This window comes from Lissotriton vulgaris, chromosome 2_1 (assembly GCF_964263255.1).
Source record: "Lissotriton vulgaris chromosome 2_1, aLisVul1.2, whole genome shotgun sequence".
NCBI lineage: Eukaryota > Metazoa > Chordata > Amphibia > Caudata > Salamandridae > Lissotriton > Lissotriton vulgaris.
The window spans coordinates 2041995184-2042009637 of NC_141687.1; the positions used below are offsets into that span (position 1 = coordinate 2041995184).

General features: G+C 44.3%; 1 protein-coding gene across 1 annotated transcript in view; it reads left to right on the forward strand.

The window, feature by feature from the left end:
- CEP152 (centrosomal protein 152) overlaps positions 1–14454 on the forward strand; it is an 804909-nt gene that overhangs the window by 500788 nt on the left and 289667 nt on the right. The window contains exon 22 of the mRNA XM_086958276.1: positions 13639–13765. Within this exon, the coding sequence (XP_086814402.1) occupies positions 13639–13765 (127 nt within the window). The remainder of the gene's footprint in view (positions 1–13638; positions 13766–14454) is intronic.

A 14454-nucleotide genomic window follows, 5' to 3' on the forward strand; every position in this document is an offset into this window, starting at 1 on the left:
AAGAAGGAACCCCCTGTTGGACTGAGGGCTCATTCCACTCGAGCCACAGCGACTACCACTGCCTTGGGCCGAGGAGTGCCCTTGCGGGACATTTACCAGACAGCTACGTGGGCCTCGCTGCACACGTTTCCAAGACACTATTGCCTGGACAGCCAAGTCCGGAGGGATGGCTTATTTGGCCGTTCCGTCCTCCAGGGCTTTCTGGTGTGATTATTGGTTTGCAGACCCACCACCGGGGTTGGTATTGCTGGGGTATCTATTCTAAGGTAAGGAATCTATCACTAACGTGTCTCTTTCAGATGCACAAGTTACTACTTGTGTAACGATATATCTGTAAGAGACATTAGTTAGTGATGGATTCCTTACCGACCCACCCATCCTCCCCGTTTCTGCGAACCGATATCTAGGGTTAAGGTCATCCCCTAGTTTCATTGGCACCAGTGTTGGTTTTTAGCATGGCTGTGCGTTTCTGGCGCGGAAAAGCTGTGGCTAAGAACTGACGTCAGCACGCGGAGGCGGCGTCTAAGTACTCCGACGACGTCATCACGGCGCCCACGACGTCGACAACGGAGGCGGAGCCGCAGACGACGCCTACCGACGCGCAAGGTTACTGCTACGCAAAAATTTCCGGATCCAGTCTGACGCCTGGGGATATTCTAAGGTAAGGAATATATCACTAACTAATGTCTCTTACAGATATATCGTTACACAAGTAGTAACTTGTGCGACATGTACACTGATAGACCTCGGATTCTCCATTCACTGAGGGAAATCCTCCATGGAACCAGAGCAAGTGAAGATCTTCCTGGGAGCACAGATCAACACCATACAGAGCAAGGTGTTCACCAACTACAAGAAAACACTGGCCCTTCTGAAGGAGACGCGCCTCTACCAGAAGGGGCGAGCTCTGACAGTGAGGACAGCGAGCAAGATCATGGGCATGATGGCGTCCTGCATACATCTGGTCCCAAATGTACGGCTCCAGATGAGACCATTCCAGGAATGGCTGCAACAACAATGGTCACAAGCTACAGGAAGTTGGGAAGATCTAGTGGTTGTAGTGCACGCAGTGCAGGAGGAGTTATTGTAGTGGAAAAAGGAGAACATAACAGAAGGGAAGCCTTTAACACCACCGACCCCAACGGTGACCATCAACACAGACGCATCCCAGATGGGATGGGGAGCACACATGAACAAGCTCAGGGTTAGGGGTCTGTGGACTCCAGCGGATGCAGTCAAACACATCAACTACTTGGAACTAAAGACCGTGTTCCTCGCCCTGAAGGCCTTCCAGAAAAAACTGTACAAGCAGAGAGTGTTGATCCAAACAGACAACACAACAACGATGTCCTACATCAACAAGCAGAGAGGAACACAACCAGCCGCTATCAAACCTAGCACAGGAGATATGGAGATGGGCCATCCCACTCAAAATAGACCTTCTAGCCATACACCTACCAGAGAAGGACAATGTGGAGCGGACCGGCTCAGCAGACAAGACATCGGCATCCCACGAGTGGGAGATCAATACACAGGAAACGCAAAGGCTATTCAGAAGGTGGGGAACACCGACAATAGACCTATTTGCAACACACCAGAATGCAAAATGCCAAAACTTCACTTCCAGCCAACAAGGGGAAAGATCCCTGGGAAATGCCCTATGGATAAGCTGGTCAAAAACATTTGCTTACGCTTTTCCCCCGATACCACTGATACCCAGGGTACTCAACAAGTGCAGAACCAGCAACATGACACTGATACTGGTGGTCAACAGTGGGCAAGGCAGACCTGGTACTCACAAATAATTGAAATGGCACAGGGGCCACCCCACAAATTCGGAAAAAGAAAAGACCTACTCTCCATGCAGAACAGAGAAGTACTGCACCCAGAGCCTGAGAACCTCAGCCTAGCTGCATGGCTCCTGAGGACATAGAGTTTGCACACCTAAGGCTACCAGAGAGCACCCTGCGGGTGCTACAGGAGGCAAGGAGAGCTACAACACGAAAGTGCTATGCGGCGAAATGGAACAGGTACACAAAATGGTGCAGTAGGAAAAAAATGCACAAAAGGATAACAAAGGAATCAACAGTGCTAAGATACCTCACACACCTTATGAAAGCAAAACTGAGTTCATCCTCGCTGAGGGTACACCTAGAAGCGATAGTGACCTACACAAGAGAAGAGACAGGAAGGACTTTCTTTACATCACAAGTACTAAAGAGATTCCTGGAAGGGGCAAAAAGGATAGCACCACCTAAAAGGATGCCGCCGTCGTCGGCATGGAACCTTAATCTTTTCCTAACAGAACTTATGAAGGCACCTTTTGAACCCATCCATAAGGCCACACTACAAATGCTAACAATGAAGACAGCATTTCTGGTGGCAATCACCTCGCTTAGCAGGGTAAGCGAGCTGCAATCCCTAGCACTACAAGAACCCTACATCCAAATACACAATTACAGGGTGGTAATGAGAACGGACCCACACTTCATGCCAAAGGTGGTGTCCAGGTTCTACATGAACCAGACAGTACAAATGCCAAGCTTCTTTCAGAAACCATCTACAAGCGCAGAGAGGGCACTGCACACTCTTGACGCTAGAAGAGCAGTAATGCATTACATGGAAAGAACTAAGGAGCACAGGAAAACAAAGCAGTTCTTTGTGTCCTTTGCAAACAGTTCCTGAGTAGACCAGTAACAAAGGGAACCATTGAACGATGGATCGCACAAACTATACAATTCTGCCACAAACAGGCAGGCCAAGAACTAACAGAGTGGGCACTGCCCACTCTACCAGGAAGAAGGGAGCAAAAATAGCCTTCCTGGCTAACACACCAATTCAGGACATATGCCTGGCGGCAACATGGGCTTCAGTGCACACGTTCACTAAGCACTACTGCGTGGATATACAAATGAACAAGGAAGCACAAGTAGGACAGAAGGTGCTTCAACGTATATTCAACAACGAACGCTCATCTTCCACCCAGCCGCCACAAACATAACAAACCGCTACAAGGTCTATGCACAGCATAGTGAATTCAGAAAGATTCACACTGCAAAACAAATAGTTTCTTACCTGTCGGTGTAGTTTTGCAGCTTGAAGATTTTTCTGGATTCACTTTCGAACCCACCCACCTCTGCCAAAAAGATGAGGCAGGAGAAGGAGGTGCAAATAAAGAGGACTATATTCAAACAGACAACTTAAAAGACAAAGCGGAAAAATCATTTACTTGGAGGAAGAACTAGAAAACATTGGCAAAGGATTCACAAACAGAACACAAAAACAAGAAAAAAGAATCTGAAGATGGCGCCCAAAGGTGGGAGCTTCCTCGGGATGCGTGCCGACGGCACAGGAAGTACACCAAAAGGTGGGACGTCGACGCCCACCTGGGCTACAGAAAAACCACTAGACCGCGGAATAATGCATAGCATAGTGAATCCAGAAAGATCTTCAAGCTACAAAACTACACCGACCGCTAAGAAATTATTCATTTCCTGTGGAAGATAAACTCACACTGGAACTCCTCTATTTACTTTGGATCAGAAACTGGGGAAAATGGGGGCTTCTCTTTTAAGAGTTGTGTGGAATGATTCTCTCTCCCAGGTTTATGCTCTGGTGATCTTTTGGATTAATTATATTAAAGAGGGGTTTCTAGACCTAGGTTTCCAAGAGCTATGTTTTAATCCGAGAACTATAAAGCAAAATGTGATGCCTCAGGTAAAAAAGATATTTAATTTAAGGTAAGGCAGGTAGTCATCTCAAGGAAAATGTCGATCAACTCTGTATTTGCGCCAACTACTACCTAATTAAAACATCATTGGGTTGCGAATATTATTTAACATTCACATGAAATGTAGGTTTTATTGTTTGATTCCTTTTCAATTCATTACATTTATTAGTGGCTTTTTCCAGGAATGTTGATTGGAGTACAACTTTGCCAAGCTGCCCCCTGTGATAACACTTCCAAGCAAAGCACTTTCCTACCCACCCCCGGAGCTTTTTTTACCCCAATTTTATGTCTGTCCACGATCAGATCCCATAGAGAGGCATTTATTTGAATGCTGAAATTGTCTAATCTAGATTTTTGTGTTGCAGTTGTAAATTTTGTATGTTGTGCCCTGAGAATTAAAAGCAGATATGGCCCACTGTAATGTATTGTGTTAATTGAACTTTGGCTGTTTTTTTACATACGGCTGTTGATTCTTTTAAGATTGTTTTTAACTTTCTTTATAAGCTTGACGTTTTTATGTGTAAATTGCTTTTATTGTGTGCTTGTATGGCTTTTGATAAGCAGAATAAAGAATGTTTAACTGACTGACTGATTTGCCACCATTAACTATCCTGCCTTTCATTCTGAAGGTGGTCACAGCAGACCGAGCTCAAATAGTCGTGATAGCTTCAAATTGGTCTTCAGAGTATGATAATCAGATCTCTTGAGCCTGAGCATTTTCCATCCAATGTGGCTATCTTTTCAGGAAGACCTTCAATCTTAGCAATGGGATGCCTAAAGAGGTATTGCGCTTTTACATGGGGCAAATCATCACCCTATCAGTTTTTGTCTCTTTGATACATCCATCTTGATCCTTAGAGAACTTTAAGCTACTATTTTGAATGCACAAAGAAGTATCCTGTGGACAATCAGCTCATTTTGGGTGCTGATGCTAGAAAGGGAAATACATTTCAGAAGAAGACTTGCTCATCTCCGTCAAGTTGGCTCATTCTGTGCATACAAATCTGCTGTGCTTCAGGCAAGAAGGTGCTCCTGAAAGGCCTGCGGGATCATTCTATTAAAACTAAGGTTGCTACGATGTCATTAGCTAGGTCAGATCCTGTCTTGGACATCTGTCAAGTGGCAACATGGATGTCAGTGCATACATTTACCAAACACTACTGCTTTGAAAACTGAGTCTGCAGCGAGACTCACTTTGGCCGTGGTTTAAACCAACTTTGTAAATTGTCTTCCTTTTGGAGGCAGTACTTTGGTTTCAGTTCTAAAGAGGAGGTATCCATCCAAAGAACAATGTACTAATCTTTGGTATTGTTTTTTCTGGTGTATACTGTGTCTAACCACAGATTCCACACTGGCATCTTCCCATTAATTCTGTGGAGTGCACTCCTGTACCTGTTGAAAGGTCTCAAGTTCGTTTTAGGCACACTTTCATGTGCAATTTGACTGCCGAAGTTAAACTATGCCTTAAAGCGTGGAAAAAGAACAATACAGAAACTGATGTCAGCACACAGAGGTGGAGTCCATATCCAACTATGTCAGAGCAGTAGTCTAAGAGACTAGAGACCTTCGGGAAGGGAATGCTATCTTCCACCAACCTTGCCCTCAGATCTGTGAATGCTTGTTGTTTGCTGGGATGCTATTCCCACACACTATGGAACACTGGCTTTAATTTTGTTGGTAGTCCCAGAGGAATTCCAGATGCTGCCTCTTCCCTGGAGCCGTTTTACAGAGAGTACAGCAACTGCAAGCTCCCTCTGCCTTTCTACAATCAATAGGCAGTTCCCCCCAACAATTTTGTCTTTTTCGAAACATCGCAAGGCTTTTGCGGTCAGACAGTACCATGGTCCTTACCAGGAACATCAGATACATTCTGTCCTTCCAATAATGTGAAAGGGGGTCCAGCAGGCAAATGTCCAGGAAAGCTGGGGCAATTAACTTCCCAGCCCACAGTCCCCCTAGCAACAACCTCAAAGCAGGCTATGATCCTGATGTTTCAACCACTGCAGAAGATCTGCAGTGGAAGCTGCTCGACTGCAATTGGACCAGTGGCAGACCCCTTGCTCTTCCCCACCTAGAGTTGATGTTGGTAACAGGTAATACACTAATGGGTTGGGGATGTAACCTGAGATAGGTGGAGTTAGAGGACTTTAGTCTAGGGCGGAGACCCTGTAGAAAGCTAGCTCTGTGTATAATAATGCCAAAGTGAGGTATAGTGTGCACAGAGTCCAGCGGAACTCAAAAGGTAGGCAAAGGTAAAGTAGATAGCACCTCACTCTCTATTTGTGGTAGTGTGGTTGAGCAGTAAGGCTTTATCAGAGGACAGTGTTAAGCATTTGTTGTACACACTCAGCCAACAAATTATTTCACACACTCACAGACTGAACTTCAGCCCATTTGTTTTTGTGTAAAAATATTCTTTTAGTTAATTTATTTCCTAGAACCAAGAAAGCCTGGCATAGGTAAGTGATAAATACTTTGCAGTAAATATACAGTTGTAACACAGTTGGAATTGCAATGCTAAATGTACTTTGATGTGATCACAATAGTGTTACTGATAATGCAATGTTTTTCAGAATACAGTACATATACTTTGAATGGGATTTTTTGTAAAATTACAGGTGAATTACTTTTGAGATTAGTTTTTCTTACACAGTGTAGTACACCTGGATACTACACACAGACATTTCCTGTAAACAGGTAAGTAAAATCGTTTTTGTTACTTAGTACAATTTTAAAGAATTTCTTTAGGTTTTCCAACTACCCACTTAGAAATGTTTCTGAGAAAAACAGTCACTTTCTCACAGACCCGCCTCCTCATCGACTGACTGAAGCTGTAATACATCCACTTAGTATTGAAGGCCTCCCTGCCATCCTTCAAGAGGAAGGTGGAACACCATTGGAATGTGATACTGCAACAAGCACAGTGATATGGGGTTTTGGGTTCTGTGCCTAGAAGCTCTTTGCTCCTGGAATTAGCTGAATCATCGGTGCATTTCCTGGCTAGTAAACCACCTAGCTGATCAAGAATGGCAACTACATCTGGAGGTGATCTAGGTCATCTTCCTAAAATGGGGAGAGCCCTTCTTATACCTCTTCACCAGTGCAGAGAATGTGTAGTGTCAAAACATTTATACTTTAGAATTCTCAAGAAGGCTCTCTCTCTGAGACTCATTCCGCCTAGAGTGGACCACGAGAGTTCTGTATGGCTTCCCACCGCTACCTCTCCTGAGTTCTGAAGAAGATCAGAAACAACAAGTACCAAGTGAACCCAGTAGTTCCAGATTGGGCCACGAGAGTGTGGTTCCTGGACATGGGCATCTTTTCTCTGATCAAGCTGCTGCTAAAGGAGGAGATTCTGTCGCAGCAGCAAGACCGGTTCTTGCACCCAGGCCTGCACAATTTATGCTTTCATGCTTGAAGATTGACCAGCAGCAGTTGACTGCTTTTGCTCTCCCTCTTGAGGTACTGGATGTTAACCTAAAAGGCAGAAGTAATTCCACTATGTCCGTTTATACTGGGGCGGGTGTGTGGCTATGTGTTGTATGCACCCAATACAAGCCAAAAAGTTGGATGTTATACTTTTTGGTAAGTGTTTGGTCCTCCAAGGACTTGTAGTTGGCACAGTTAAAGTTTATTTGTCAGCCCTGTCTGCTTTCTTGAGGCTTTCTGACCATACCACTCAAAATCAACCATTGTAATGTGTTTCCTTAAAGGTTTGGTCCATTTATTTCTCCTGATAGCTTTTGTGATGCCACAGTGGGGCCTCACCCTGGCCCTTACTTTCCTTATGTGCACCTCTTTTGAGCCGCAGCACAGTTGTCTCTCATCTGCTGATTTTGAAAACGGTTTTTCTCCATATGATAAAATCGGCTTGTTGCATGAGTGAACTTTAAGCTTTTGTCAGTTCAGCCTCCTTATACCACTTTCTTCCCTGAAAAGCTGGTGGTCAGGACAAAGACGCCCTTTCTTTCGAAGGTTTTCACAGCTTACCATGTCAGAAAATCCATCACTCTTCCAACATTCTTTCCCCCGCCTCATCCCTGAATAGACGTTACATTGTTTGGACCCATAGAGAGTTCTCAGCTCTTTGTGGGGTTCTCTGGGACACAAAAATGGTGTAGAAACGGAACTTTTCCAGATGGATAGTTCTCTGTATTAGGATGTGCTGCGCGATGGCAGAGGAGACTCTGGACGGGTTGAGAGCCCATTCCACCAGGACCAAGACTGCTACCATTGCGCTGGCATGCGAAGTACCTGTCCCGGATATCTGCTAGGCTGCGAAGTAGGCATAAATGCCCACTTAAACAAAGCACTATTTTAATTACAGCCATGTCCAACAGTAAGGGCAGTTTAGTCTTTTGGTCCTGCAAGACATTTTAGTCAGAGCCATTCCATAAACTCACCACATTGGCAGGTATTGCTTTGATATCATTTTACAAAATGAGGAGTCTGCGATTTGAAGCATCCATCAGAGAAAAAAGTTATTTATCTTCAGTAATGCGCTGGTCGAGACATGTGTGGCTTTTGATATTCAGGCTTTGCATACACCTGCCATCTAGTGTTTTTTTCCTGATGTGTGCAAGTTGTTTTTCTCAAAGAAGTATTTCTAGTTACAAAGTAGAGTTACTCATCCTCTTAGTAATAAGGCGCATGGGCATCAACTCCATTGTTAGTTGGTTTTCTTTCCATCTTCAGATGTATGTGCCTGCGCTCCTTATCAAGACCGTTACAGTGCTATGTTTGGTTCGTGCTCACCCTCGTCGGTATTGTTTTCGCCAGAGGATGTCCTACTGGTGAATAATCGGACACCCTTCGGTTTCTTCCCGAACTGCCATGCAAAATAACCCTGGAATGATCTCCATCAGGTCTGTAACCTGTGTTTGTCACCAAAACACAGGGAAGAGTGTTGCGAGGCCTGCCGATCGTTCCGCTTGAAAAAGACTCTAAGATCCCATCAGGCACATCAACGCGAAAAGCAGTGAAGCAGTATTGAAGACAGTCCCTACAACAAGGTGTTGAGGAAGAGGCGGTTGAAATCCTCAGACTATCTGTGGCGGAGGAAGAGGTGTTCTCCGTTGAGGGCAAGTCTGGCTCCGACCTCAATCTCGAAATGGAGATCAAGGACATTTTTCTGGTTCAACTATTCGTGAATACTATAGCCCATCCTTCTGCCCCGTCTCGAATAACCTAAGAGTTATTCAATCTTTACTGAACAAAAGGCCTTTGGACGAACACTGACTTTGGGCCATGATCAGTACCAGAAAGTTGCTTTGGGTGCCCGCCATCGGCACCGAAACACCAGTCAAAGCCTTCAACATCGTCCAATTCAGTGCCAAGTCAACATTAGATACTGAGCCGACCAGCCCCATCTTTGGCTCTTACCGGACCTTCGGCTGCAAAATAGAAACACACCTCTGCTTTGAAACTGGCTCAGAAACCAGCTCCAAAATTGGATCAAGGCAAGCCTGTGGAACCTACACTCTACAGATTGCAAGAAAAATTAAATGCTGACACAAACAGATATATATCCAGCCCCACACAGGGTGCATTCTGTGTAAAGCTTAGATTCTAGCCCACCACCATCGAAGATAAAACTCTCCTTCGAAGAGGCTATTGATACACCGGTCCCGGCCAAACAGAAGAAAGTGGACAAAGCCACCTGTCCTTTACTGCCTCCACCACCACATTCACCTTCTCCCACACTCTCTGATGGAGATCCCCTAGATATAACACCTCAAGGGTCTCCACACGCTTACACAGGTGGACATGGGAAAGGGGATGACACTTTTGGTACACCACCACCCTCACCCTGGACCATATATGATGTAAACACTCCAGAAGACACCGATCCAGACCTATACCCCGCTCGCCCATCTCCTCCTGATGATTCCACATGGTACCAGGAGTTTTTGGTAGAGCCGCTACTTTTCATGTGGGTGAGCTACACAAGGAACCTCTAGAATAGGACCACACATAAGGCCACCCAACACTTACCTATGCTTAAGGGTATGTTACACCATGCAGAAGACCACTATAGAAACTCTTCTAGAGTCAGAATCATAACTCACAGGATGGATAAAAAAGAAAAAGCCTCTCCATCCGACCCCCATCTTCCCCGGGGACAGATACCTACTGACTCGCTTTTCGTCACTAGCGCTCTCAAGCGGGCCAATTCCCAAGCTGCCACTGATGTCCCACCTCTTGACAAGTTGAGCAAGCTCATTGACGCCTCCGGTTAAAGGGTGGTAGCTCAATCTGTCAACCACTGGCGTATTGCCAATTCAGTGGGTTTGCTTGCAAGTTATGACCATACCCACTGGGACGAGATAGAGAAACTCCTCCAGTATCTCCAACATGATTACAGGAAAAGGGATTACGAGCCTGTCTCCGAAGGCAAGCTCATCTTCAACCCATCTATACAGTGTGCCTTGGATTCGGCTGAGACTGCTGCTAGGGGTATAAATACTAGCACCTTATTGCGGTGCCACGCCTGACATTGCATATCTGGGTTTAAGTCAGATGTCCAACAAAGACTATTAAATGTCCCTTGTAACAGATATCACCTTTTTGCTCCCCAAGTAGACCTGGCCCTAGAAAAGATGAAAAAAGACACTGACAAATCTATGGGTGCTTTTCAGACAGCTAGTCTTCGTGGCACAGTTTGCCGCTCCACCTACAAACCAGGTTCCAAAACTACCTCCTCTGATGACTTCCCCTCATACCAATGTGTCCATTAATCCTCTGTCATTGGTTACTATAGTGGCTCTTACAGAGGCAACAATGCCAGAGGTAGAGAAAAAGGTGCTTCCCAACGCAGTGGGAAATGAAAAACGCCCAACAGAGGGAAATTACTGCAACATAGCCCAGCTTCTAACAGAGAGCCAACATTGCCAAAAAACGGTGACCTTGGACCTGGGGGACGATATAATAATATCCCCTTAAGACAGTGATGCTGAGTAGGTTGAATATTGAATGACAAAAAGCTTCACAAACGCAGGTGTGGCTAAGAAGGAGGTGGTAAACAAGTCACGGTGTATAATGACAAGACCCCCTCCCTTTTTAAGGGTCAGGGGATGTCTTCTGTCAAGTGAAGGCCTGAAGCAGCGTCTGTCCAGGTGTCAGTAATAAACAATATGTCCAAGTGTTGGTGGTCTATAAGATCAGCACGATCTAAGCTATGCTTGACGATCTGGTGTTGGTAAGTGCACAATTCAAACGATTAATGCTCTCTTGAAAAGTTTGTAGAAGTAACATGTCCTAATGGGATGGTTTTAGTGTGAGTCTCCAAAAACAACCTTGGTAATTGTGAGTAGTAAGCGGAGCAAAAGATCTGTAAAGTTTTTGACGGGGAATACTGAGGCAATCCAAGGACCTACCTTTGCAGTTAAGTGCCATTAATTCAAAGCTTAAATAGCGAGCTGTTGTAGATTTTTCTGGGGCAGACAGGCTTGCCTTTGGCGCGGCAGTGGTGTGTATCTGCTCCATATGGGAGGAGGGTGTGTTAAATTGCCGCAACCAGGTGAAATAAATCAAAAGTGCAATAAACTGTGTTCCAGCCACCCCCTGGCGTGACTGACTAGCAGGGTCCCTGCGAGCAAGCTGTTCTGGAAAATAAAACCAAGTAAAAATTAAGAGGAGAAATCTAAACCACAAAATGAATAAAAATATTGAAATCACCCTTTCAGTATCTCGTCCACGTAGCTAGAGCCAGACACCTCCCAAGATACACCAAAGAGTGCTTACGAGGAAATAAAAGCATTCTGAATCAAGGCAGCACGTCAATTACAGGAAACCATAACCTGCTTTAAGGAGCCATTAGGTGTTTAGAGAGCCCTTATGTCCTACATTTACCGCAGTAAAGATTTCTGCAAAAACAGCTCTTTATTGCTTCGCCCCCTCATAAAGGAAAGCCCATATCTAAATAAGGTATTGCCAAGTGGATAGTTAAATGCATTCAGACATGTTACATTATAGCCAAAAGCACTTTACCTACACCCCTGAAGCACACACTACTCGCAAAATAGGGGCTTCTATGGCTTTCCTGGGCAACATCCCCACTAGCTGATATATGCAAAGCAGCTACATAGTCTACATTACACACTTTCAATAAACATTGTGTGAATGCTTTAACATGCTTACAAGCTAATGTAGGTCAGGCAGTACCTCGTACACTCTTTCAAACAACTGCAACACCGCTTTGGAGGGCATTGCTATACAGTCTATGCAAAGCTTGTGTATCTACAGCCACACATCCCTCGAACGGACTATGTTTCTTACCCACTAAGCATCTGTATGTAGTGCTGTAGTTTCACATGTGCCCACCCTCCTCCCTGTGCACTTGTGGTCGTTGCAGTTACTTTACTGTATTCATATGCATTTACATCTCTTTACTTACAGTTTTGCAGCATGAATCCTTTTCTGGATTCACATGCGATGCATTATTCCACAATCTAGTGGTTGGGTCCGGAATTGTCTTTGTTTGTTTCGTTTTTTTTCTTTCATGGGCATCATCAACCACCACTTACTTTACATTCCATTCTCACCCGCCTGCGGTAAAACAATCTAACAATGGAGTTGATGTTCATGTGGATTATCAAGAGGAGGAGTCACTGTACCTTGTGACCCGAAAGAGTTCTTCAAAGAAAAACAACTTGCACACATCTGGACCCAGCGCTAGATGGCAGTAGTATGCAAAGCATGTGATCTACAGCACTACATGCCAAGAACAGATGCTTACAGGTAAATAACGTAATCCTTCTGGTGGATTCTCTATCTAACTGCAGATTCTGCACCACAATCCCACCGTCCTATTCTGCGAAATGGACTTTTTTCCATCCAAAATGGTCCCAATTCTAGAGATCTACGCGCTGGTGCAATTGATAACTACTGAGCTCCTTGTCCGAGGGCGTGGACAATACTAAGAAAGAAATTGACGCCAGCTCGAATGCATGCTCCATGTATGGATCTAAAATTCAATTCCGGAGTAGAGTGGAGTGGACGCAGAGCCAAACGGTACCACCTACTGGCACACAGGGGCTGTGCTGAAAAATCTTCCGGATCCATTCTGCTGCTTGGGAATATTCACAAGGTAAAGAATCTTTATTAAGAGTATCGACTACAATGAGTGATACAAAGGTAAGTATTGTTTTGATTTTCAGCATAGTAGATGTACCCACCCACTCGTTATTACTGGGAGGGGGAATGGTTGGCAAACAGCAACCAATGGCCTTGATAAAGTTGCTGTTCTAGTAAGAAGCTTAAAGGACCAGAGGAGCCCTGGGTAAATCATACCAACAGATGCTGGAGTAATCTGAGAGCAACAGAGGTTTCAGAGCTATAAGCTTTTCTGGAGCTGCGGAAAACAGAGACAATGGGTGTCGAGTGTTTTATTATTTGCCACTTTGCAGCAGATATCTGAGGAGGATCAGGTGCAGGTAGATAAGGGGATACACTAATAAAAGATTGATCGAACAAGAGGTGGAAGAAAGGAAAAGTCAGTCTTGAAGGATGGAGGGTAAAATAAGACCTGACGTTGGCACATCAGCTTCACTTGCAGAGCATTAAAGAGGCAGAGTGGATAATCTGACATTTCTAAGTGCAACAGTGGTGCAGATACAGGGTGATATAAGTCCTTCTGTCTCCAGGCACAGGGTCCGTACCTTGGGATCAGTGTTCCTACTTCTCTTTTTAGGCTACCAAGTGCCATCAGTTTTTAGATTGCTACCAAATGTGTTGAATTTGGGTGAAATGCCAGAATTTCACAGGAGGCTTCAGAAAACATTTAAAGGTTGAGAGCCTGAACACCATAAGGAAGGGGAAAAACATGGGTAAAGATAAGTAGCATAATTTCTATTTTTGTTTGCAAAAAATAATGTACAGCCCTGTTCATCTTATGTTCTTGTTTTCAGAAAAATGGAGTACATCCTCATGATCAAAGAACTGGAGCAAGGGACTATCACAGAACATCTCACGCTGATGAAACACAAAACAAATCTTACACACATCAAATGAAGATCTCTGATCCATTGGACATTGGTACTTTACTTCTTTCGAGATTGCCTTTTTTGTATTGTTTTGTTAAAAAGCAATGTTAAAAATTATGTCCCATATTAACTTTTTCAAGGAAACCATTTGAGACGTCTCATCCATTGGTTAGCTTTCTATTTTAGACATAAGGTGGAACACAGAATATGTCACTGGGCTGAAGATCCCAGCCTGCACTTTTTCTAAAGATTTTATCAGAGTTTTCAGATTTTATTTACAATCACAAATATACAAGCTTTTGAAACCAGACGTGTGTGCCCCTAGGCACACCTTACTCCTTGCTCTCTTCATGCTTATCGTAAACAAAACAGCAACTCTGCTGCCTTTTCTACATTTAATTGTAACAGGTTATGGCTGATGTGTGGTATTTTTTATATGTGTTTAGAAATTGCAGAGAGAAATATTCCCAAGCATCCCCTTTGGCCTATTTCTTGTGGCAACGACTTGGTGCTTCTTGAGCCCTCTTCTTCTAGTTACAGATTGACTGCATTGATCTACTAGTGATTGCCATTACCCGAAGGCTACTTAGACCATTCTCATGTCATGCAAAAGCTATCACATTAAGGACTAGTACCTATATGTACATACAAAGTGACAGCAGTGATGGACTACCTCTTCCTCCTTCTCTGCTCATTTTTGGATTTTCTACAGCTCACAGAGTCCTTGCCCTGTCTCCAACT